Raw genomic sequence first — 26,173 nt, 5'->3', positions numbered from 1 at the left:
TTGAAGAGAAACTGCTTTAAAAACCTGCTTCTGGGCACACATATTTTCAAGCCTCCACAGATATGAACATGTCTGCTGTCTTGTCCCCATGGCTTTCTTTTAAGAAAGGTATGTTTAAGGTCCTTCATTAGTGGTTTGTGCCTTGGACAAATTCCCTTCCCCAACTTTGCCCAAATTTCAACTATGTATTTAAATTATCTTGTTTTCTATGGTATCTGTATTCTCTTCAGTAAGGTTGATTTTGTGTTTTTGGGTGGGAAATATGTCTGTCTCCCTCAGCCTAAGGTGGGTGTGTTTGTCCTGCATTGCACTCCTCCTTGGGTTTCTGTTGAAGAGGCTTCTGTGTCATTGGCACTGGTGGGGCCTGGATCAGGAATGGCTAAAACCCAGATACTAAAGCATCTGCTATGTGGGGCAAGAGATCTGGGAAGGGCCTACCAGCAGGCATTAGAGATACTTCAAAGAGGGCTTATGAAGCAATGCCTTGGGGAAATTTGGCAGCAGGCATTGAACCACACTGGGCAGGGAACCAAGACTGAGATTTAAGCTTCAGGGGAGGAGAGCAGGAGTGGGACCTGTTCACTGAAAGTGAGGCAAGCTGGGGCCTGGTCACATGGGAAATGGAAAGGGGCCTGGTTACTGACTTTGGACTCTAGGGTTAAAGCCCATCCGTCTTGATGTTGAATTATCAGCACTGAACCCTGAGGTTGGTGCATTTTGACTAGCAGCCTTCTAAATAAAATAGGTTAGATTTCTTGGTGTTGTCTTTTCTTGCTGAAATGAGCTTTATTGTGATTTCAGTTAATTAATGGTTCACCCAATAGTCAACTTGTTGATTTTCTTTAGAGTTAGTAGCTGTGTTATTGGTTCTGGTTGAATGTCCTTTTACAACCCCAGTTCCTAGATGCCACCTATCAGCATTCAGAGTTGCTCCTTGTGTTATTTAGATACCTAGCTCGGTTCTGAAAAAGGGATATGGGGGAAGGAAGCCCATTTGTTGACCACCTTCCAGATGCTGGGCACTGTGCAACTTTTATCTTCTTAATAGCTCTGTGACATGTGTACTATTGTCATTTTTGCAGGTGAGGTTGGGGAACTGATCCTCTGAGACAGTGGCTAATTGTCCTAAGGTCACCCAGGTCAAAGTGGATGGCCTGTGTTTCTTTTCACTCAGAGTCTGCTGTTTCTCTAGAACAAGTTCCCTCTGAAATGTGGCTTGGCTTAGTCTTCTACCGAAAATATTTGGTGTCCATTTTATGTGTCCATTAGTAAGTTTTAGCACTCAGTGATATCCAGTGGCCCCCCAGCCCCCACCATACAGCATTCCTGAGGGATGGATGGCATTCCCATTGGGATTAGGGGTCTTCCATGAACAAAGCAGAATCTCCCAGGAGAAGGTGATAGTGGATTCTGAAGCTATGCACCTTTGGGGGTAGGGCTGCCCCCCCATCCTGACTCAGAAAACCTAGTTAATTGGAGAATCAGAATAAAGGACAGGTTGGATTCAAAGTTGATCTGTGATAGACTGCTCTCTTCCTTGTGCCTAGAAAGAACTATTCCCATTGATCAGCCAGCCATCTTGGTCCTCAGAACAGAGAAATTCTGATATCCAGCTCTTATTTCAGGTTTTGTTTTCTCCTTCTCCTTCTTCTCTTAATGTCATCAGCCACTAGAATGTTCTTTCACCCTACAGCACACATTTTTTTCCCTTGCCACTTAAAATTTCAAAAATTACAGTTTATTTTCCATTAACTTGCATTTTGAATGGGTGGCTCCCACCTGATGTTTGGATTCCTGGGGGGGTATTTGGGTGGCACCTCGATGCCCTCCCTTACACATTTTGTCTTTTCTGGTTATGTTCCTATAGTTGACCAATCTGGTCTGTGTGGGCAATTTCTTATCTTTAATTTTGGATGTCACTCTCCTGCCCTAGCCCCAGACATTGTGATTGGGTACCTGCAGCCCTCTATGCCCCAGGACCCTCCACTGGAGAGGGCTGCTGGCTTTTAAATTACCTTCACAACTGCTAGGCACGTCACCAGGTAGCTCCAGCCCTCCTCCCCAAACCCCACTGCCTATTTATAATCTGGCATTGATTGTTTAAGTGTATATTGAGCTTCAAACCAGTTTTCTACTTTAACCATTTCATTGCCTGGGGTAATTTTTATTTATTTTCCATTATCATGGAATGTAATCATTTGTTTAAGTGAATGTTGAGTTCCAAGTAGTTTTTCTACTTTGTTCATTTCTATTAAAAAAAAAAAAAAAAAAAAAAAATATATATATATATATATATATATATAGAAGAGCCTTCTTAAAAGAATGGGACTAGGAGACCTTCTTGTGGGGTCTTAAGAATTGGCACCATGAGCATCAGTTATCACCACGATTCCCTTTCTGACTGGTGTGCTACTGAAGGCCTTACATTAACTGGCCCTTGACTCTTGGGCTTTTTGATAAAGTTCTGATGTATGTGTTTTTATATTTTGGTTTTTTTTTTCTTGCCACTTTTTGATTTTCATGTAGGTGCCTCCAATAGGTCCCTTCTTTCTATTAAAGCTCACCTTTTTTCCTCGACAGTGTTGTAGGGATCAGATGAGGCAAGAGGTGACATAAAGACATCAAGGCTGTGAACTAGGGAGGCCCTGCCTGCTGCGGGGTTTCTTCTCACAGAGGAGGGAGAACTGGACCAAGGAGCTAGGAAAGCTGCACCGTCTACAGCTTGCTAGCTTTGTGAATTTCTTGAGGAATCTGTTTTCTCAGCTTTAAATGAGGGTACTGTTCTCCCTCCATATTTTCTTGAGTTCCTGGGAAGTCAGAAAAAAAAAAAAGCTCCCCCAAGTATGTATTAAAAATGAGTATAAACCCAAGTAGTATTCAAATATTGTTCACTGGTAGTTTTATTTAATTTTATAAACGTAACTTGAAAACTGCCACAGAACTGTTGGCCCTATAGGGCTTGTTCTCAGGGATACCCAGTCCCTGGCGCCCTCCCTCTGGTCCCACTTTGTGTAAAATACTGAAATGCTGAGTTAGTACCCCCCACCCCAACCCTGCACCCAACTCTCACACGGTTTCAGTAAAGTTTAAATCAGGTTTAATCACACACACGCGCGCTCACACATGTGCATGTTTGTGGCACGCCCCCACCCCCAAGCATTTGCAAAAACAGTACTAAACAACATCTCTGCCTCATATGGAACATTTGTAAGCATAATTTCACTTATAACTACTACTTCATACTACTTGCCATGTGTTTTAAGAACTGAGTTTTTTGCCCGTCTTAGAACCGAATTTGAACACTATTTAATAATCTACCTTTGGTTTTGATCTCTGTCTTCTTGTTAGGGCAAGCAGCAAGTATTATTTCTTATAGCACATCACTCTTGAATCTGGGGCTCTCCTTACCCCTTAGAGTATCATCTCTTTAAAATCATAAATCTGGATGAGATAAGCAAGATATGGTGTTTGCCCTCAAAGGGCTTACAGTCTAAGGGAGATGGCAGTCTTATTGATGTTAGTGAAAATAGTTACAGATTTTTGAGCTCTAACTCTATGTCAAGAACCCGTGCTAAGAATTATCTTGTATATTACAGAGTGGTGCATATATGACCGAAGTATGAACAAAGGGCACTGGTGTTTTTGAAAGCAAATGGGAGGTAGGTGTGAAGGAAAGTTCTTGGGTAGAGCTGTAGAAATGCTTTCCTTCCCTGCCAGCAGTGCAAACAGAACAGTTTCTTTTACTTGATTGAAAAATGTTCGTTGATCAGGATAACATATTTTTGTGTCCCATCTGCTGGAAAATGAAAATAGGGCTGCTGTTTGGACCCTTATTTTTCCCTTCCATTATTCTATTACATCTATTACAGTAATAGGAAGGCTAGGTGCTTGTTTATAGGGATACTGTAGAGAGGATTTCAGCCCTGAATGAGAGTTGGGTAACCTTTAAGGTCCCAGTCAATCCTGAAATTCTATAATTTAAAAAATGCTGGTAGTCTAAATTATTATACATTGATGCCTTATACTCTAGTTTTTAAAATACCTTCAAAAAAGGACAATAAACAGAATGCCTTGAGAATCCAAATTGTCATTCTCTAGTTGATTTAAAAATATAGAATTGATCATTGATATGCTGAGTGCTAGATATCTCAAGTTTGTATTGTGAAAATCTAAAACTTTTCCCTCTTCACCTCCCTCCTGCCTTTTTTTTTTTTTTTAATGGTATAGGAAGGCCTGATAAAAATAACTTGGGTGATTTATAAGTTTTAACTTAGGCCCTTGGGTACTCTGGGTTAGGTTTCTATCTAAAGCTAGGCTGGGAAAAGGGTCCTCTGGAAAGAAAAGGTCCATGTATGTTCAGTGAAGTAAGTATTGTTTTTACTTTCCCTGGAGGAAGACATCCCAGAAAAAAATAAGACTTGAGAACCACCAGGCAGCAGCCGAGTAGTGATGATGGGATGTGACAGCTTGCTTCTACCAAGGTTCAAATGGTGAACTGCAAACTGGGGAGACCACAGTCTATTTGAATATTAACTGTAAATATGCTTGTAAATGCACATGGCATCTATCAATAAAGTTATTCCCTGGCTAGGAATTGCTTCAGATGAATTATTTGGAAATCTTATTTTCCACTGAGTGCTATTGTAAAATAAGGGAAGTGGTTTGCTGCAAACATTTTATTCTTTGGATGAGCTTAAAACATCACACCGAGAAAATTTTTAATTAAAACGTCATAAGATTTAAAAGAAAAAGTTGTCAACTTTCTGATAAAATACCAAGAATAATAGCAAAGTATTAACCAAAGAACTAGAACCTGAAACTGATATTCTACAGTCGTACCCAATGGGGGGGTCACAAAATATACAGAAAGCTGAGAGTCTAGACCTGAAACTCTTGGCAGAGAGTGGAGATCCCTCACCTTGATCCATAAATTGATCAATAGGAAGGTAGCAAGCACCCAAGCTTTGGATAACTTCCAACTCCTTAACTTAAATACTCACACACACAAACTCACGGGTTGTGTAATAGCTTTGACTCATGACATGGTTTCTAGAAGTGCCACTAGGTGATATCTATGGTTTGCCACAGCCTCCCTGGGGGGCCGGAGCCAGCAACCAGTGTGTGTCAGTGCATGCGCTCGCCTACGTGTGCTGAGACATGTGGTTGTCTGGCAACAGTCACATGTCAAATAGCAATTCGCAATTCCGGACCATAGAGGAGGTTTGTTTTGCCATTCTGTCTGTTCCAGTTATTTAACTGATGGCAGGTGTCCTCATTAAGGGCTATTAGCACATCAGGATAATGTTTGCTGAGCCTGGAAAAACCCCTTTTGGACATTCACCAAAATACATATTCTGGGGCAGCCAACCCTTCTTATTGATGACAGCAGTAGAGGTGAGAAGCACAGAAGAGCTCAGGATCCCCTTGGAACTGTGTATCAGCCAGCAACTGTTGCTTTCACATGAATTTATGTATCAAACAAGAAATTCCATAAATAGATAATGCAAAATTCTAAGTGGCATTTGGCTACATGTTGAATACTGTTATTGTTACTCAGAAACAAATTATTTCTTGATTTCTCTTTGCTGCTCCAGAATTGTATGGCAAATTAGGGGATGGCTGGTTTATATGGATCGTTGATAGCTCCCTATACAGTGAATGAGTAGAGATCAGGGAAAAGAGGTTCGAGGGAGGCTGCAGTTAAAATAGTAGAAGCATGCTAGGAAGGGAGGGTGGGACCCTCAATTGGAGATGTAAAATACAGGAGATCCACCTTTATGGCTGTTATTTGTAGTGCTCTAATTCGCGGCTGAATCCTTGAAGACTCTTTTTGACTGTGTTATTAACAGAGCAGAAGACATTTACTCTTCAGGAAGTACAAGAATAATGCTTGTCTTTGGTATTTATTATGAGTTGCTGATTAACTCAGCAGAAACACTAAATAACACCTGGTGATGCTGTCCAGCCTAGATTTAGCCTTTTTTTTTCTTCAGATTTTTCCTTCCCATGCTATTGACCCCTAGTATAAACTTGGCTGCAGTTTTGCTTAACTTTTTGTATTGATTTCATTTCCTCTCTGTGCCTATTCAGAGGGCAGTGTTTGTATAAAGTTCTCAAACCTCTAAATGATTAACAGTGACTCGGGCTGTTTAATAAGGTCAGACTAAGGCATTGATCTTTATTTTGTAGGTAGGAGGCTGAGAGGCAAGTGATGGGATTTTCAAAGAAAGAAATTGCTTGTGGAAATGAATGAATATTGGGAGCTGTTTTTTTCTATTACAGGTCATTGACATAGGAAAAAAAAATACCCCATATGTAAAAAGCAACTTAGTTGAATATTTTATTTTGGGAGATCCCGTACCTACTAAAATAATGGCACAATATAGACAAGAGTTCAGGTGGTAGACCTGCTGTTTTCTAGTCATGTGGCTCGATAATCTAACCTCGCTGCAGCTCAGTTTCTTCATCAGAAATAGAAGACACTATGTTTATCTCAAGTTGTCCTGAGGATTAAATTAGATATAATTTGTGAAAGCCAGTGCCTGTTGGGCGCATAATACAGTCAGTTCCCCTTCTCTCTGTTCTGCTTTTAAAATGTAAGATGTCAGGGTACTGAAATTAAACAATAAAATGTATTTCAGTGTGGAATTTGGGCCAGTGCAAGGAGAAGGGCTAGTGAACAAAAAAAGCAGTGCACAAGAAAATAGCAGGATCACAGACTTTGCAAATCTAGTTGGCTTTGGAAGGTGCAGGCTCAACAACAAAATAAAAAGTGAAGTACTCTTTAAATAAAAAAAGGAAAGAAGAAAGGCTTATAAAAACATTATCAGAGTTTGTTGGTCAACCATTTCAGGCTGTGTCTAAGATTGGAAGCAGAGGAATTTCGGAAATACTACCCTTTCTTCATTTTCAGTGGCAGAAACCCCGAACTTCCTGCTCTAGAAAGTGGGGGTGGCCATGTTGTTTTTGCCAAGAAAGGAGTTGTCTTTTTCTCTGGATCGTTACTGCCATCTTTTGTCTCTAAGTGGCATTGCGTCTTCACCTCTTCCTTTTCTGAGTTCAGTGAAATTAGCTCTCTCACTTCTGATTTAAGGCTTCAAGGATGAAGGTAGGTGACCGAGTTTTTAAAACCAGTTTAGCTTCAATAAATGTGTTTTTCTAGTGGTAAAGAATTTACTCTGTACGTTTCTTTTCCTTTTTATTGTTACAGTAAAGCATTCTGGAATAGCGTGATTGAATGTAAAATCACCAGATAACTAAGCAGGATCTCTGTATGAATGCAGTGACTCGGACCTTTTTCTTGTCTTATCTTTGCTTTCTAGGGAATTCCTGGTGGAAATACGATGCTAATCTGATTCCCGCCCTTGAAACTCTGAATAAAATGCTTGTCATGACAAACGCTTTTAAAAAACATATTTACAACTTTATTATTATTTCTAAAATAGTTTTTGCCATTCACTTTTTGCTATTGTGGTGATGTTCTCAAGCATAATTTTCTGGAATGGTTAGGAAAGAGGCTAGGATTGGGGAGAGATGGGGGTGTGAAGGGACCCAAACAAAGCCTAGAGGTACTTTTGAATAAGGTTTAAAAAGTAAAGAGGGTTTATAGAAACTGACCAGAGAAAGTTTGAACCAATAGCTGTGGCAACAGTTTTCTCTTTGGTGGAAGTGTGGGCAGGAGAAGAGGGGATGGAAGGGAGAAGAAATGTGGTTAGAGCAGCCTCTTCAAATGCCAAGCTTAGTAGACTCGGTAGAATTAGGCTGGAAGGGTATTCGGGAAGGAAAACAATTGGTACTTCAGTCGATATTGAGATACTTGAAAACCTTAGTATATTATTCCTGCCGTAACACCTGGGATGTGCTTTGCGCATATCAGGTCCTCAACTCACAGCAGTGGTTGGGAATGTGCCAGGAGGTCTAGAGGAGACGAACCAGGATGGCTGAGGAACCGTGAGGGCTTCCTAGAAGGACGCACACGAGTTTGCAACGTTGCTGGGTTCGGTTCTTCCCCTCCTCCCAGCAGACCCCAGACCTGAGAGAAGGAGCAGGGGCAGCCAGGTCAGCTGGTAATGGAGCCGCCCTGTGAGCCCTGTGCAGAAGCAAAGGACTCAGGCTTGTGGTGGTGAAGGGACAGCCAAGTTCTGATCTGTTGTCAGTGAGTCAACGGAAGCCAGTTCTCAGAGGGGAGCTTGTGAGAATGAAGCTGAGGAGGGCACCTAGTGGCTGGGACAAGGAGGGGTAACCAGGCAGGAGGGTGCAGTTGGGGTTTTGAGCATGAAGCATGGCTCTCTGAAGGTTGGGCAGTGTCTTGTGATGCCAGATCCTGACAGGGATAGTGAATGTGGAAGTCAGTAGAGTCCCAGAAAATGAGAAGTAGAGGCCATAAGTCATAGGTCGCAGAACATATTTGGAAACAGGTGGGGGTACATAGTATAGTGGTAAAAAATACAGACTTTGAAGTTAGTAGGTCCTGGGGTCTTGATCTTGACTGTGCCTCTTACCAGCTTTGACCTTGGTTTCTCTCAACCTCAATTTTTTATAAGTGTAGAACACGGATGGGTGCTAATGGTACCTGCTTGTGAAAGAATGCCTGTAAAGCACTTAGTAGGGTCTGACACATAGCAAATGCTCTGAAGGGTTAGCTATACATATAATGTATATGTACATGTATAAGGGGTTCAGGGGTTTGGAGGTGAGCTATCTAAATGATCCAGGGGTTAGAAGATATTACCTAAAAGAAGAAAAGAGACTGTCCTCCTTGCAAAGGTGTAGTCTTTTTAAGAATGTGAAATGTAAGTGTAATACAGGATGATACAGAAGGCTATACCCCAAATGTCCCTTTCCACTGAGGCTAGAACTAGATTGAACTTGATCCCGACAACGCTACTTGCATTTAAATCACACTTTACAGTTAGCAGAAGGCTTCTGTAGGAATGTTCTCATTTGATCCTGTGAGAAGGGTGATGAGCATTCTGATTTCCAAGTGAGCAAACAGTCACTGAGGTTAAAGGGCCTCACAATTGAGTGGGGAGCGAGCACACGACCCCTGACAGCAGGTCAAGCATATTTTCTCCTGACGCTCACTTAGCAGACAGGATATGGATCAGAGGAGAAATTTCCTAATAGTAAGGCTGAGGACTGATAAGGAATACTAGGGGAAGTCGTAGAGCCTTTGCCAAGGGAGGGACCTGTAAAGAGAGCTCCTCTTTTCTGGAGTGGTGCATGTGCTTGCAGACTGGTGGTGGCCCAACTGACCCCAGAAGGCCCCACCCAGCACTGCAGTTCATTGAACGCCAGAGATGTCAGAATCCCCCCTCAGGCAGGAGAATTTTGACCAGTGAAGCTTAAGACCAAGGTTTCTATTTCGATAGCTTCGCTAGCTCTTTCTCTTTCTAAAATGGTGAAGATGGTGCTGCCCACTTCCTGGCTTTCTATAGTTACTGTGTGATAAATGGGGGGACATCAAATCCACAGAGGATGCTGAAATGGTGTGTGCTGTTTTCAGAACACGCTCGAGCCTGGTTCATTGGGGAGACTTCCCCTCATAAAATCAGTCAGGGGGTGAGATTAGAGAGGCATTGAATGGTCTTCTTGATTTATGTCAGGGGAAAACAGCTTGTCACAAGAATAAACAACCCTATTGTGGTCCTACATTTTGAGCACCTCTGGGTGCACTCGCAGCTCCATCCCGGAGCCTTTCGGGAGCAGTGTGCTGTCAATTTTGAGGCAGAGTGGGAAAGTGGAAAGAACTCTGGATTTGGAGTCAGGAGATCAAATCTTGTTCAGGCCCATGTACCAACTCTCTTTGTCACAGCAAACAAGTTACTTAAGCTGACAGCTCCAGTTTTCTGAAGTGTAAAAGAAAGAATGGCGTGGTTAATTTCTGTGGTTCTTTACAGCTTTTGAAGACTGCGTAATCTTCAGGTGTTTTAAGGGTCATGTGTATCAAAAAGATGTACTCATGCTTTGACCTTGCAATTTTATAGCTAGAAATTTAACCTCAGGAAGTGGTCATTGATGTGTGTGTGCTGAGGTTTAGCTCAGAGGATGTCCGTTGCAGGCAGAGCATTTTAACCCAGCAGAACATTGGGGTACAACCTTAAGGTACTATAATAAGGGATTTGTAAAACCAGCAGTTGATGCAGCCAGTGCAGAAAATACTATATGGCTTTTAAAAGAGTTTTAATAGACAATATATACTATATCATTTTACTATAATGATACAGTAAATCTCACACAATATATTAAGTGAAAATTCAGTTCACCGATGATCAATTCTTTAAAAAAATGAAAGTATGTAAATAGATGTATATAAAAGCAGAATGCTATACATAGCTAAGTATTAGCTGTGACTATCTCTGGGAAGCAGGTTTATGAGTGATTTTTTTTTCCTTATCAATATTTTCTAAATGTCCTATTCAGAATAGGTGTTACCTTTGTAAAGATTTGTAAGTGACAAAACTTACTTGAAAAGAGTTTCATTCAATTTAACGGACACCTTTTGGCTTCTGCTATATAGGGCTCCATAGTAAGTGCTGAAGGAAGTCGCTGCTTTTTGATTCCTCCAGAAAATGGATAAAGGACTCTCTGTCCCCTTTGCCTTCCCAGGAAAGGCAGCATCATGGCCAGTGTGCTGTCCCGGCGCCTTGGTAAGCGGTCCCTCTTGGGAGCCCGTGTGTTGGGACCCAGTGCTTCAGATGGGCCGTCAGGGGCCACCCAGCCCTTGGAACCTCAAATGGAGCTGCTGGAGGGCACTGTTCCGCAGCCCTTCCTCGCCTATAAGGACAGTTCCTGCCAGGAACAGCCCAAGGAAGTCCTCAAGGCTCTCGGCACCTCAGGCCTCCAGCAGATGGCTTTTCAGCCTGGGCAGAAGGTAGGTTGACAGCCACCATGGACAGGCACCCATCTCCCTAAAGAGAGGCAGGCAGGAAGCTCTTTGGGCACCATTTTGAGCACAGACCTTCTCCTTCCAGTAATGACAGCCCTTGAGTAGGCAAGTTTCCCAAGAGAACATGACATCATTAGCAGACCCAGGGCTCTTCGAGACTTTCTTCATGACAGTATTACATGGAGGAAAACTGGCAAGACCTGATATCTGAAGTTCTGGAACTTTAACATATTCAAAATCTCAGTTTGAAGCATGGCCATTGGTTAGTTTCTCTATATCTGCTTCAGTTTACAACTTTATGAAACCAGGGAAGGAATATTAGGTTTGTGAGAGACAGATAAGATTGTATTTTTAAATTACCTTTTAACATTTTCAAGTCGTGCTAGACTTGGAATTCAGTTTGGATTTCCTTTTCCAGTGTTCCTTCTCCTCGAGGACATCTCAGGGATGATGTCGACATCTGTGCTGATATTATCATGAGATGGAGGTGTATGTGGCTCTCTTTCATTGCCTTCTCATGGGCTCCTACATAGAGACTGTCCTTTCCGTTTCCCCTCCCTGAGGCTTGTGTCCTACAGGCCTCTCTTCCCATGAGGTGAAATGACCTGCCAATTTTCAGGTTGCACTTTGAGAGAGGTCAGCCTTCCTCCCTACCTTGAACCAAGGTAGACTCAGAATTCTCTGAAGGGAAAATGCAGGGTATGAGCAATTCAAGGCAGTAGTTGGGAACCAGTAGATTTCAGAGGTGAGGCAGAGCAAGAAATCAGAAGGAATGGATAGATTCCAAATTCGATTAAAGTCCCTTGACATTATCCATGATGCCCAATAGATGGAGGGGGCCAAAGGGTACAATGACGAGAAGCAGAATGTGATGTATGCATATGATGGAATATTGTATGGCTACAAAAAGGAACAAAGTCATGAGGCATGCAGCAAGGTTGAATGAACCTTGAGGACATTGTGTTGGGCAAAATAAGCTAGAATCAAAAGAACAAATATGGTATGGTCTCTTTCAGAAAATACTCACAATAAAATAGGAGCCTAGATTGTAAGCTCTTATAGCAGTCATGCTTAGTACAGAGTGATAACTGTATTCTAGATTCTGAGATGCTGTGCCAGATGTGTAAAATTTCCCTGGAATTTTGGGTACCTCTATGACATCTAAGGCTCAAAGTGGAGCTTTGCAGCTCTGAAAGTCAGCATTGCTACATACAACAACTGTTAAAGTAACCGAAAAAGAGGTCAGGCTTCAATTCAAGATAAAAATGAAGCCGGTTAGGTTGGGACTAAGGTAAATCAGAATACAGGGCAAAGGACTGTGGTGTATGGATTCTAGAGCTTCATCTACTGTGTGAGACCAAAGGCAGAGAGGTTTATTGTGTCTAGAACCTAAATCTTCTGTAATATACAATCTGAATCAACCTGTGTGGATTTAAACAAGCTGAATACATGGAGCCCAGAATGGGAATGAGGCCTGGTAATTCTGGATAGCTTAATGTAATACCTGGATACATCCCAGACTGTGGTGGGCTAATAATTAAAAAGTATTGGTAGAGTCCCTTGAGGAACTGGAGAAAAAACATGGAACTATTAAACTTTCCCATCTGAGAAACCCTTTACTTTCTTGAACAGTAGGGACTCCCAAGTTAATAGGCCAAGCCCCTGATTTTGAGGCTTGCACTTAACTGAGCTTGTATTTGTAGCAGAGAAGCTAAGACTATCTATAATTATGCCTAAGAGTTGCTCCCAGGAAAATATTTGTAACTTAAAGGTGGTCCGTCTCTCTCTAAGCTCAGCTCTGAAAGGAAAACTATTTCTCTCCCCACCATGCGGGACATGACATTCAGGGGTAAAAGTCTCCCTGACAGCAAGGAACATGACTGTCAGGGATGAGCCTAGCTCTGTCACCATGGGATCGACTATGCCTTCTGGACCAAAAGGGGGAAGAGAAATGTAACGAAATTAAGTATCAGTGGCTAAGAGAATTCAAATAGAATGAAAAAGGCTATTCTGGAGGCTGCTCTTATGCAAGCTTCAGCTAGATATTGCTAACTGCCATGATTTGCCAAATCCCAATCAACATCATTCCTGTTAACCCTAAAGAACACCCAGGGCGCTATCTCAGATTCTACAAAAGTTTCATGCACTAATTTTACTGTTTAGAAACCTAAAACCTTCAGATGGTTTCTAGGCCAGATAAGTCCTAAAACCTAGAGGTCCCAGTCTCTCCAAGAACATTAACCACTCCATCCCCCCACCCATATTGTTGACACCCCTTTTCAACATGAAAAAGTTAGAATGGGCATAGCTCAAATAATTCCAAAGATTGAGAAAGGATCAAAGGAGAAAGAATAGTTATAACAGAGGATTTAACAAATGAGTCATTACATTGGTACTTCTTTTTAGTCTTGGGGTGGCTAGAAGGAAAACCTGTAAATTGTGAAACTGTCACCCATACCAAACTTTGAAATCTGTTCTATAACTCCTTGTTAAAATGTACTTTGAAATTTATTGCTTTTTTGTATATATATCTCATCATTAAAAAAATGTTAAAAATAAAGTCCCTTGAAACGGACATGCTCATGGTTTCCAGTCTAGAGAGCTCATAAGGGAAGAATTAATCTAGTTTGATTGGTCTGGATACACATATGGGAAGCAGGTCCCTGGGTGTACCTGGCTAAACTGAAGAGTGAGTGAGAGAAAGCAGTTTTAGTGGCAGGCAGATCCTCAATCCTGGAACTTGGGGCCGATGGGGTAAGAACTACCAAGTGCTGACCTCCAGTTGCTGTTTTCCTTCCTCCCAGGTTTACGTGTGGTATGGGGGTCAGGAGTGCCCAGGACTGGTGGAGCAGCACAGCCGGGCAGAGGATAAGATGACAGTCTGGCTGTTGGACCAGAAGTTACAAATCTGCTGCAGGGCAGAGGAGGTGTGGCTCGCCGACCTGCAGGGCTCCCTTTCCCAGGCACCATCAGCGGAGCAGGATGGCCAGGCGGCCTACAGGCCTGTCTCTAGGAACATTGACGTCCCAAAGAGGTTTGTGTGAGAAGAACCTAGGCTCTGAAAGGTGTGTGGGTTGTGGGCTGTCTTGTGATGGGGAAGGAATGTGAGATTCCTAAGTGTTTCATTATCAAGATATTGGCAGACAGGATGCAGAGAAAGGAGATCTTTTTAAAAAACCCAGAATAGTTTTTATCCCCCTGTAACTCTTTTATGGTTTTCTTCCCTGTAACTCTTATGGGTGATGAATCTTTGGTTTGGCCAAAGACTATTCTTTTACCCCCTGCATGCTTTAATTACAATCAGATCTCAGTTTTTCACCATATATCAGTTTATTTGATATAAACAAAAAGGAATGGTTTATATCAAGGTCAGCAAACTTTTTACTGTAAAGGACCACATAGTAAATATTTTAGGCTTTGTGGCTGTATAGTTTCTGTTGCAACTACTCAACTCTGCCTTGGGAGTGCAGAAATAGCCACAGACAAGTAAACAGTTGGGGCAATAAAATTTTATTTTTAGATACTCAGATTTGAATTTGATATAATTTTCATGTGTTGTGTGTCAAGAAATATTATTCTTTTGGTTTTTAAGACCATTTAAAAATGTACAGAACATTGTTAGCTTGCGGGCAATATAAAAACAAGCAGTGGGCCAGATTAGGCCTGCAGCCCATAATTTGCTGAACCCCTGGCTTAGATATTCAGAACTGTGCATGGTGAGTGAAGGATGTATATTTTGCCTTAGAATTTTGTGATGTGACTTTTCCCCATATGCTCCGTGTACATTGAATTTTTAAAATTAAAAAAGAAAATCTGTCAGTCCAGATTGTTTTTATCCAGGATGTGTAACAGTTAAGCCCTGTGCCTCTTCTCTCTCTGACATGGTCGTGGTCCCTAATCTGTATTTGTCTGTGGTTCCTGATACTGTCATTGACAGCAGACCCAGTGTTTTGAAACCAGACTAGAGCAACAATATTTGTGATTGTGCCAGCAATGGAATGCTGGCAAAGAATTTGTTTTTCTTTTCTATGGAGATGAAAATACAAAGATCTTACAAAAAAGGGGATGCACTAATGCGTTTATTCATAGTTTTGGTTTAGCTGCTTCAAACTCAATTGCATATTTTAGTGGGCCTATATTATAAGGAATTAATTAATGCAGTCCTTTGAAATAGATGAGCCACCTAGAAATTTACTTCAGACTAACTTTTCGAAATACTTTAGCATTAATTTATAGACAGCTGTAGTTTTACTGCCAAATGGTGTAACTTCATGTGAATTCTAAGAAATTACATATAAAGTTTTATAGAACTCTGCTATATAAAGCACTGAAATTTGCATTGAGAGATTTATTTTTTAGTTTACTTGCCCAATGCCGAATGTAATCGGTGCTGTTGAAAGTGCAGAAGTGTCAGAATGCTTTATCATTTTTTTTGGAGTAGAAGGAAAGAATTGGTTAGTGTAATTGCTCCCTCTTGAATGTAAATATAAGATGGAAAAGGAAGGTAATTTAATGCTTTTGAATTCCAGTGCTTTATTTCATTGCTTTGACTCTTCTTTCTTTCCCCCAAATAAAATTCTCTACTTTAAGCTGCAGAGTTAGGAAGAGAAGTCAGGGGAGAATGGCGCTGCCTCAGGTTTTCAGCAGTGGGATGGAACTGACTTGCTTCTTCTGGGGCTGACTTATGCAATAAACATAATTCAGAATGAGTCTTTTTCATGAAGAATTGGGGGAAGCCCTCCATGCTTATCCTTAACTCATATCACTTAAGCAGACACTGGCTAATTGGGATGGGGGTTTGGAAGGGACAGTCCAGAGTGGAAGATTATGATGGGAAAATAACCAGAAACAGTGCCTCATTCTACGGGGGTCACAGATCCGCTGTCTCAGGAAGTAAGTAACATTTCACACTCATTTATTTGATTCCAGGAAGTCGGATGCAGTGGAGATGGATGAGATGATGGCGGCCATGGTTCTGACATCCTTGTCCTGCAGCCCCCTCGTGCAGAGTCCTCCTGGTACCGAGGCCAACTTCTCTGGTGAGGACGTGGGGCCTGAGTGGGTTCTGGATGTGACAGATGCCCAGGACTGCCTGACTTCCCTCTGCTTTTAGCAGCTAATTGTGAAAATTCATCAGCCTGGCAATAGGCTATCTGGAGTCTCTTCTCACTTCCACCTCAGACTTGCTGGCTGACGTGTAGTTAGATGCTTCCATTCTTTTTCTTCAGTTTCCTCATCTGGGGAGAAGTTTCCTGGTGCATTGTGAAGATGATTGAGCACGGGACTGAGCCTCACTTGAGTAAGTTCTTCTATGGGAGTAAGTTGAGTGAGGCACTTTGGTGGGGCATCTGAATACGGCCAATAGAGGAGTATCTAGTTCGCAAAGAAGATATATACTAAATGGTCCCCTAGTGGCCTCAGAAAATTCATGCCCCCTTCCAAGTGCCTAATTCAGTCTTGTATAAGTTAGTTTGGGCCTATAGGCCAAGGACCTGAAACCAATTAGCTGAAGTCTAAAATGAATCTTATTGCTTAATATAAACCAATAGGATTACTTCAAAGCAAATTTATAAATTACAACAAAATTCTTCTAGTTTGACCCCAAAATATTATCATTATTCTTGAGGGATGGTTTGCTGGATATTAATAATTTGACAAGACTTGAAGTTTTTTGGAACTTCGTAGTAGGGCTTGCCTAACTTACTCCCAGGGAATAACTTTTTCGTTGGTGAGATCTGACTGAATTTGCAAGTTATTTAAGTGCTTGTAGGAAAATACAGGCTTAACTCTAAGCACATACCAGGAGGACAGAGTAGCCTTTGCAAGTATCCCTCCTAAGTACTTTCCCTATATAGAAAGGAAATTTAAAGGAGTGACTGAAAAAACAAACATATTTCAATTAAACCTTGACCTGTAGTCACAGATTAGACTTCTAGAGTAAGTCATTGTACTATGATGGTGTTAGCTGTGAAGCATAGTGTTGCACACCTGCTCTATTAGCACTTTGGAGCTACGCAAGCAAAATGGGGAGGAAAGGAGTCAATTTGAAGCTCTCAGGACATTCTATAAGCTTAGGAGTTCTGGAGAGGTTGGCCAACATTAGAGTTCTGGAGAGGGGTAAGATCCAGGAAAGTGTCATAAAAGGAAAGAAAATAATTGATTCCAATTCCCAGTAAGAGCACTTGTGTGTACATGTGTATCTATAATGCATATACGTTCTCATACACACTCATATGTCAACACCAACCTATCTAACCGAAAATATGCCCTGAGCCTGATATTTTCAGTCCCTTTTGTCTATTAAAGATTTTTTTTCCACTAAAATGTATTTCTCATTTTATAGCTGAAGTGGAAAAATAAGGCTTTCTTGGCAGCCATTTATATTTTTATATAAAAACAAAAACCTTGCTCTGGACACTATTTGCACATAAATCTCTGTATTAGGATTCTGGCTGTGTGTGTGTGTGTGTGTGTGTGTGTGTCTGTCTGTCTAGAGATGAGAGCAGAGGCAGTTACAAATATTTCTTAAAAGTTCACTGTAAACTCAGTGGAGTTTTTTTTTTTACAGAGGAGTACTTTGTTTTCAACACAAAATACTATATGGTATAGAATATTGATCTGTTATCCTGGCACTAGAAAAATGTGTGATCTAAGAATAACATGGTCAGCTTATATCTCATGGATAAATTTATGATATTGACTTTTTGCTTTGTTTTATATTTTCCTTCCTGTGTATGCTAAATTGCCAGTTTTAGAGTTGCCATTTGAAATGGTTCATATGGGGAAAGGCTGCTGTATTTTTACGATTTGCCTGCTGTTTGACCTGTTCTTTGTCCCCCAAATCCTGATCACACTAGATATACTTTTCTGCTCCCTTGCACTTCTCTCCCTGGCAGGTTTCCTGAGTGGAGGTGAGTGGACCCTTGCCCTTTGGCCTGTTGCGTGCACCCATGTGTACGTAGAGTAACCTCTTGCTTTCCAGAAAGAGAAGGTCATAGCTTTGAGAATTAGCAGTGATATTTAAGGAGGAAAGAGTTCTTCATCCGTGCCATCCTATTGTGTTTGGGTGGGTATCTTCTAGGATGAGAGATTTAAGGAGCCTCTGGATTGGGAGTCTTTCCATATGTCTAGATTAGCATAGAAACGCTTTGGAATCTTGAGCAGGGATGAGAGAAAAGCAGTAGAATTTCATTCTTGTCACAGTAAATATAGTGGTTTGTCTTGAAATCCAGGGTAAGGGGCTCTGTGGAATGCCCCCTTTGGGAGTTGGGGCCTTTGGGTACATAAGGCATAATAGCTGTGTGCTTCCCAGCCCCGCCCTCCCCCCCCCCTTGCAATTTCTCTGTATCAGAATCTCAGATTCTCCTAAACTATAAATGAATCCAGATATATGGTCTAGGAAAGAAAGGAAGAATCTGGGTTGGGTCTAAAGCAGCCTGAAGACAGGCAGTTTAAAAACTGGGACTATAACCCACCTCACTGTAGCCTTTTTTATTCAGATGCACTGCTGGGAGCAGCTGATTCAGGGCCATACCGGGCGTTAAGAGCCTCACATCATCTTGTAATTAGTCTGAATTGCTCTTAGAGGTCATCTTCCCTTCTCAAAACACATTTCTTCTATATAAAAAAGAGGAGCAACCTGGGCTGCAGCGAGCTCTGGTAAAAGTTATACCCTCCTAATATAAGAGCTGAATGGATTCTTTTCACTAGGGATTTTGGTGTACTTGCCAGGGTTTAAATTATCGAAGGGAATTTTTCAGGGAAGACTGGTCAAGAAGCTTCTTGGCCTCTCCAGCCTATTCAGCAGCAGGGAAAGCCTTCCAAGTCGTATGCAACACTCTTGTCTGGGCTTTTCTCACCCACACTTGGAGGCATAGAGGCAGGGAGGCATTGCCTCTCCCCACTTCCCATTTTTACTGAAGCTCTGAAAGAGGAGTTTTTAAATTTTCCCTGGAGTGGCAAATCCATCTGGGAGCCAGAGCCAGGAGATGGATTCAGAAACCCAGACTCCCAGGCTAGAATTCCATGTTCTCCCAACCTGGGGATTGATGTAGAACCTGGTTTAGGCAGGGCCATGTCAGAAGCCCTGCCCAGACCCCGGCCCATGCGTGTCCTTTTGTCTCCTCTCTGGCCAGCTTCCCGCACAACCTGCGACCTGTGGAAGGAGAGCGGTGATGTATCTGACAGCGGCAGCAGTACCACCAGCGGGCACTGGAGTGGGAGCAGTGGCATTTCTACTCCCTCACCTCCCCATCCGCAGGCCAGCCCCAAGTATTTGGGGGATGCCTTTGGTTCGCCCCAAACAGATCATGGATTTGAAACCGATTCCGACCCTTTTCTATTGGATGAACCAGCTCCACGCAAAAGAAAGGTAATGGTGTGTGAGTGTGAGCTCAGGCCGGTGGGGTTGGCGTCCATGCAGCAGTTACGGGCAGGGACAGCCAGCAGAGGAGGGGGTCCTCCAGAGCCTAGATATTTCCAAGTTCCGTGCCTTTTTTTTTTTTTTTTTATTGTGCTCCTTCTGTTACCTTATGATATTCCCCAAACCTACTCCTTCTCTTTAAGCTAGTTCCTCTTTTTTTTTTCCTGCTGTTCCTTTTTGCTTTTAACCTCTGTCCCAACCCTTGCCTTCTTTCCCACACACAAAGGCCTTTGTACATGAAGCCTCTGCTGAAGGACTAAGTACTGCCATTTGCTATGAAGGCCAACTCTCAGGTCCAGGCTATCACTTTCTCTGTGAATGTGGTTGTCACTTTCTCTGGTCCCAGAGAACCCGTCCCTGAGAGTCTTTTGTTGGCTCCTTTTAGAAGGCAGAGGGTACAGCCAGTCAAGACCCCACTGGATAAGGATGAGAGTGGGATGAGAGAGAAGAACACACCCCACTTAATTCGGTTTACTCTTTCCCCTAGAACTCAGTGAAGGTGATGTATAAGTGCCTGTGGCCAAGCTGTGGCAAAGTTCTGCGCTCAATTGTGGGCATCAAACGACACGTCAAAGCCCTCCACCTGGGGTAGGTATAGAGCCCCAGGTCCTCTTTGCCCAGGCTGCCATTCAGGTGTTCCTTTACTCTGCTCATTCCCCATGACCCATAGCCCAGAATGCTTTCAATAAAATGACCTGCTGAGAAAACTACCTTTTTGCCTTCCTCTTTCAGGGGGTGTCCATACCCCCTCTGTGCAGCAAAATAATCTGTTAAAAAGATAACTTAGCTGGGAAGGAAGGGCCTTCCTATGTGGTCAGTGACTATGGGGTTTGCTTTTGATGGGAAGGGAGCTTTGTGTTATTACCTCACTATAGAAAGCAGGGTTTCTGGTTTTAATTCTGGGTAGAAATAGGATAATTTAATTCGTTCATGGCTACAGCCTGTTGCTAAGAAGTGTCAGGGCCAAGTTCTGCGCCTGCTTCTCCCCGGGGAATCAGAACTCCGTTAGCACTGACCCTCTGGAGCAGGGAGCTGGAGCTGACCTATTTCGCTGCCCAGGACAGAAGAAACTGACTCATAGTCTTGAAGGAAAGAGCTTGATGGCAAGTAAGTGGAATCCAGAGAGGACTCGTGGAGGGCTCAGAGTTGATGGCTCCTGCAGGAGGAGAAGTTTGCACAAGTTCTGTAAGAGGAGAAGCCTTAGGTGCTAGGAAAAACACTTCCTATTAATGTGCAAGCGCATAATCCCTTGGTGACACTGCAACAGGAGAAGGACTCTCAGGTGTTCACTTGGCTCCTTTCCTGATGTGCTGGGTGGCCCAGAGCTATTACTTCTCTCGTGCACCTCGGTTTCCCCTGTTTTTGAATGGAGGTGACTTGTACCTAATGATCACTGCATATCCCCCCCCCCACAGGGATACTGTGGACTCGGATCAGTTCAAGCGGGAGGAGGATTTCTACTACACAGAGGTGCAGATGAAGGAAGAATCTGCTGCTGCTGGTACCCCTGCCCCTGGGATTCCCACAGCTGAACCAGCTCTCACCCCCAGCGTGACCAGCCCACCTCTAGCCATTCTTCCACCACCTCCTCCCAAAGCCCAGTCCTCAGGCCCGGAACACCCCGGCCTGGAGTCTTACCTGCCTTCTGGTGCTCTCAGCAAGTCAGCTCCTGGTTCCTTCTGGCACATCCAGGCTGACCATGCGTACCAGGTATGGGCTCAGCATCCTGGGAGCTCAGCCTGGTGGCATGAGCTTGTCACCTGTGCCTGACTTGTCACAGACCAGCCTGATCAGAGTCCTTGGCCACCCTTACTGAAGGTTGAATCCTCCTGCCAAATTGCTAATTTCTTCTACAAAGAAGGAAAAGGAAAATAATTTCAAACTCAGTGGGTAGTTGTCATACATGAGTGGTTACTAGAACGCTAGCTGAATCCCTAAGTAACCAGGTAGATGGGTTTGGGCTGGGATAGAGTAGTGTCACTGGGGTTCAGTTCCTAGAATTGTTTTACGTAAAGAAACAATCCACCATACCACCACGTTTTGAACACCTCAAGCATTGGGTTAAGCTTTTGAGGTAGAATAAGACAAATCCCCTGTCCTTGTCAAGTACATGGTTTGGCTGGAGAGAGAAAAATGAATAAATAACTATGATAAATCTCATATGTTTGTTACATTTTCCTGTTTATAGCTTGCACTTGCATTTATTACATCATTTTGAAACTATTGGTTTACATTCATTATTTTTCTCTCCTTTTTTTTTTTTTAACCAGGCTGACATTTCCCTCAGGCCAAGAATTTTATCTTTCTTTTTGCCCTGGTAGCACAGTAAAAAAATTTCAGCAAGGACTGGTGATATTTTGTTCAATAAATGTTTATTGAAAATCAGTTATTATCAAGGAAGCAGTGCTATGATTCTTTATGGTTATCTCATTAAGTAGGATGCTTACTTAGATTAATTGTACCAAATGCCACAAGTTAATGAAAAAAAAGTTTACATCGTGTTTCTATTGTATTCATATATTATAAAATGTCTAACCTTAGTCTGTTTGTATTTTAGAGAGGATTAGAAATGTAGACCCATTATTGACTATGCTTGCAGATTGGAGCAAAGATAGATAATACATCACTTATTAATTTTGAAGAGAGCCTCAGTTAATAATTTTCTCTGCCTTCTGGTTTGAGCCTTCTATTTTGACCTTACGAACTGAATTCTCAGTTGAAGGAAGGAGGTCTTAAACTTACCAAGAAAATCCAGGGAGTAAAGAAAACAGGTGTATGTAATATAAAGATGACTCTAGTACAATTAAACAAATGCTTTTCTCCCCTTTATACTAATTTATTATTTAAATGATGAATTCACACAACACAAGAAATGAACAAGCAAAATATTTCTTGTTTGATATCAGTATACGTAGTTTAATTTCCCTTAAAGAGAGTCTTTAGGTAAAGATTTTTTTGGTTTCTTTTTTCTTGTGTATTTGTGAACTGTATATTTAAATGGAGTACCAAAATAAATCATCTCTATTATGTTTTTAATCCTAGTTGACATGGTTACTTTTGGTACTTTATTAAGTTAATATCAGTATATAAAAATGTATTGACAAAATACTAATTTTGGTCTTTCATTTTTATTGGAAAAAGAAAAAATAGCAAGCATGCCTTTTAGAGGGATGAGCAAAGTGTTGTGGGTACAGGAAGGAGCAATATATAAGGCCTGTGTGGTTGGGAAAGTTGTTGCAGAGGGGTATATTGAAGGTGGTTTTCACGGTGCATATAGGTAGCACTGAATGCCCAACTGTTGTGTGCCAGTTTTCCTTAAAATTGTTTTCTGCCTGCAGTTTGGTTTATTAGACTCTGGGCTGATTTGCAAGTTAGTAATGAAAAAGCAGAGCTTTTCAATAAGAAAACTTTTGCAAAATGAGCCAGCGCTCTTAATTAGAACGCATGACCGCTGTTCAGGTGTGCCTATCTTCAGGCGTCCCTACAGGCAGCTGCGGCTGACACTGGGTGAGACTGAGGGTGTGACTGAGGTTTTCACAAACAGACCCAAACCTGTGCTTCATGCCAGCCTGCTTTCAAGTAGCTGCCCCTAGAGGCTGTACACCGATTCCACCAGTACCACCCATGCTTAAAAGGCTTTTAGATTTCTTGTGAGAACTGCCTGTAGCACGTTCTTGGTAGGTGATCAAGGGGATATTTTAATCTACTGCGACGATTAAAAGTCAAGAGCCTGGTGTGAAAACTGAGCAGTTCCTGAAAAGAGCTCCAAAAAAGATTTGGAGGCTTGGAATAAGGAGACCACTTCAAAGATTTGGGTACTCTGGTATTTCTCTTGGGAAGATAAAGCTGATGTATCCCAGCGTTTTCCACTTTCCCAGAGATGCACCTTCTGCCGCCAGAAGGTGCAGTTACAGGGATAATTGGTAGATTTTGAAAACTTCCTGAGTTGGAACCTTGGCTGACACTCTCTTGTCTCCAGCAGGCTCTGCCGTCCTTTCAGATCCCGGTCTCTCCACACATCTACACCAGTATTAGCTGGGCTGCCACCCCCTCCACGGCTTCCACCCTCTCTCCGGTGAGTGTCCTGGGCTCTGTGCCAGTCAGCACTTCCGGGGGGCTCTGGGCTAAACCGAGGGCTGTTTCACACAGACCTAGCGCTGGAGGCAGTCCCTCCACCTCATGTTTGGTGATGCCACGTTACCTCCAGCCCCTAAACATGCCAAAGATCTCAGTGCATCCCCCCACCCATCCCCTACCCTGAGCCGGTCACAGCCTCTGTTAGAAGGTGGAAGGGGAGGGTATTTACAGAGGAGTAAAGATCAAGCAGGTTTATTGTCAACAACCAGGCTAGGCTGAGGTCAGTGCCCTATTTATCTCCGAGTGTTTGTGGGTGCTTGTTATGTTTTTTTTTTTAATTTAGTTTGGGTTTTAATGTCAGGAGGAGAAGGGAGAGAATGTTGGGTAGTCAAAGAGGAGAGGGAGAGGAGGTAGCAAAGAAAGAGAAGTTGGGAGCTTGTGACGGGTGGGTGGAATGGATCAGAAATCCCGGTGGCCAGTGTTTTAGTTAGAGCCTCAGGTCTCTTCTCCTTGAATTAAAGTAAACTGCAAGTCATTTTGAAACATGTCTGATGGGCTCTAGTCTTAAATATCTCCCACAGGAATGTATGACTTGGTAAAACAACCTATGTGCCAGATGGTACCATCAAGGCAGTGGCTTCCCTCCCCTTTTTCTCATGTATGGTGATTCTGTCGACATGCCCTGTGGGGAGGAGCCCGTGACATGACCTTGGCCCCTTCTCCATCAGGCTGGCTTGCATTCATCACCCTACCCCCTTACCTGGCCCCTGTTGCAGAGAGCCCACCTCCACCTGGAACATTCTCCCTGAGAAGGCATCATGGCCTCCTGCATCAGTGCTTGACAGGGGGTCCAGCACACAGAGGGCCTCCAAAGGGGTTGCTGCCTATCCTATCCTGTAGATTTTTTCATCTTTCATGATTGCCCTCTTGGTCATGGCCTGAACTTGTGGCCTCTCTGCCTGTGCCCAGGTGCGGAGCCGGTCGCTAAGCTTCAGTGAGCCCCAGCAGCCACCACCTGCGATGAAATCGCACCTGATTGTCACATCTCCACCCCGGGCCCAGAGCAGCACCAGGTGAGATATCTGCAACCATGCCTTCTCTTCTTGTGTCTGTCCCTGCTGTCTCCATTGGAAATGTGGACCGAGTCTACCAAGCCATAGTTAGTTCCCAGAGGAGAGTCCAGATGGAAAAGTGCTGGGTGGGGAGGGCTGAACTCTGTGCCTCTGACCTCCAACTCCCCCTGGAATTCAAACTGCTACGCTCTTTGGCTTCTACCTCTGCTTGTTTGCTCAGCCTCTCACTTGGCCGCTCTCCAGGTTTAACCGGCGTGTGTGACCCTCTGTACTCTGATTACTGTCTTTTGGCAGGAAAGCTCGTGGGGAAGCTAAGAAGTGCCGCAAGGTGTACGGCATCGAGCACAGGGACCAGTGGTGCACAGCCTGCCGGTGGAAGAAGGCCTGCCAGCGATTCCTGGATTGAACCTGTCCAACTGGCCCATCCGCTTTCTCCCTGGCCCTGACCCAGCAGCCAGATGACAAAAGGCAGACACATGTCTCAAGCTCTCAGCAGAAACCTAAAAGATAGAAGTGAAAATTTGAAATTTGGGCTCTATTGGCCAAGGTTTAACTCTTAAAACATTTTTTCCCTCTAGTGGGAACATTTTATTTTTAAGAAAAGAAACAAAAATATTTTTTTCCCCAAAATAGGAGAGTGCCAAAACTGACCAAGGGTATTCTATAGTGAACCAGCGACCAAAGAATTAATTTCTGTTCCTTTCCCACGTCTCATTTCTCTAGGGGATTAGTTTTGTACCTATCAAAAGAAGGAACAGCTCATTCTGTTTCCTGCTGAGTTGGTGAATTCTTTGCTTTCTCAGCTCTTCCAGAAGGGATTGTGAGCAAGATGAATTTACTTTTCTTAAAAAAAAAAAAAGGAAAAAAAGTTTCTGGCAGATCAGAGAGCAGGGTCTGTCATGGATGGGGGTGGGAAGAGTGGGTGTCTGTGCACTTTTCAAGGTGCCGTCTCCAATTCTCCATCTGAATCTGGGAGAAAGGAGCACTTGTCCTCACCAAGCAACTTCCATGGAAGTAAAAGGAAAACTCTTTCTTGGTGACAGCTATTTGAATCTGGGTTCTCTCAGCTGTTGGGTTTTATCCCAACAAATATTATTTGGCTTCTTCTCAAAGCCCAGATGCCCAGACTAATAGATTTTTAAAGACTGTCCCAAATTAGCTGAGACAAAAGGCTAATAATAATTCACTTTCAGAAATGTGGCAAACACTACCTTGATCATTCTTTCTTATTTCCTTGAGGAAATACTAGAGAGTTTTAGCATCTGTGAAGCTCTCACCTGTACCTGAATAAACTCCCTCTTGATGTTTTCTCTCTCCAGTTATGGAAATGATACCTTTAAAATACTTTTTCTTTTCTTTCTTTCTTTTAAAGGTTTCTTTTATTTAGGTCATCTGAGAGACCTTGGTAGATTCTTTGTCTTCTGTCTTCATCAGAGATGTTTCCTATTTCCCTCCCCAGGCTGCAGGTAGGGCCGGCTCTGGAGAAGGAAGAGAGCAGGGAATTGATAGAAAAGTAAGTGGCAACCTGCCCCTTTGATGGAGAAGGAACTGATAGGTTCCTAATTGTTCCATGGGCTAACCTGCCCCTTTGGGAATGAGCTGATCTTCTTCCTAAGGTGAGAAGGCGCCTAGGTTGCATCAGTTAAGCCTATAGCTTCCTAAGATGACTCCTTGAAGGACACTATTACTTTGGAATGGAAACCACAGGAAGGT

The 26,173-nt window shown here is 42.8% G+C and overlaps 1 protein-coding gene across 6 annotated transcripts in view; it reads left to right on the top strand.

Moving 5' to 3' along the window:
* The window catches only part of ZNF395 (zinc finger protein 395), a 63,791-nt gene extending 38,455 nt beyond the window's left edge, over positions 1-25,336 (top strand). For 5 of the 6 annotated variants that reach the window (XM_077152887.1, XM_077152884.1, XM_077152885.1 and 2 more), the window contains 9 exons: positions 10,609-10,873; positions 13,693-13,922; positions 15,818-15,927; positions 19,024-19,259; positions 19,798-19,898; positions 20,726-21,020; positions 23,290-23,385; positions 24,357-24,460; positions 24,755-25,336. In XM_077152887.1, the coding sequence (XP_077009002.1) occupies positions 10,622-10,873; positions 13,693-13,922; positions 15,818-15,927; positions 19,024-19,259; positions 19,798-19,898; positions 20,726-21,020; positions 23,290-23,385; positions 24,357-24,460; positions 24,755-24,866 (1,536 nt within the window). In that variant the 5' untranslated portion in view covers positions 10,609-10,621 and the 3' untranslated portion in view covers positions 24,867-25,336. The remainder of the gene's footprint in view (positions 1-10,608; positions 10,874-13,692; positions 13,923-15,817; positions 15,928-19,023; positions 19,260-19,797; positions 19,899-20,725; positions 21,021-23,289; positions 23,386-24,356; positions 24,461-24,754) is intronic. The other variant, XM_077152889.1, reaches the window with a different exon arrangement.
* Positions 25,337-26,173: the final 837 nt, after the last annotated feature.

The sequence above is a fragment of the Tamandua tetradactyla genome, chromosome 3 (genome assembly GCF_023851605.1).
Source record: "Tamandua tetradactyla isolate mTamTet1 chromosome 3, mTamTet1.pri, whole genome shotgun sequence".
Taxonomy (NCBI): Eukaryota; Metazoa; Chordata; class Mammalia; order Pilosa; family Myrmecophagidae; genus Tamandua; species Tamandua tetradactyla.
The sequence above is the reverse complement of the archived record's forward strand: the minus strand, read 5'-3'. Positions and strand labels throughout refer to the sequence as shown.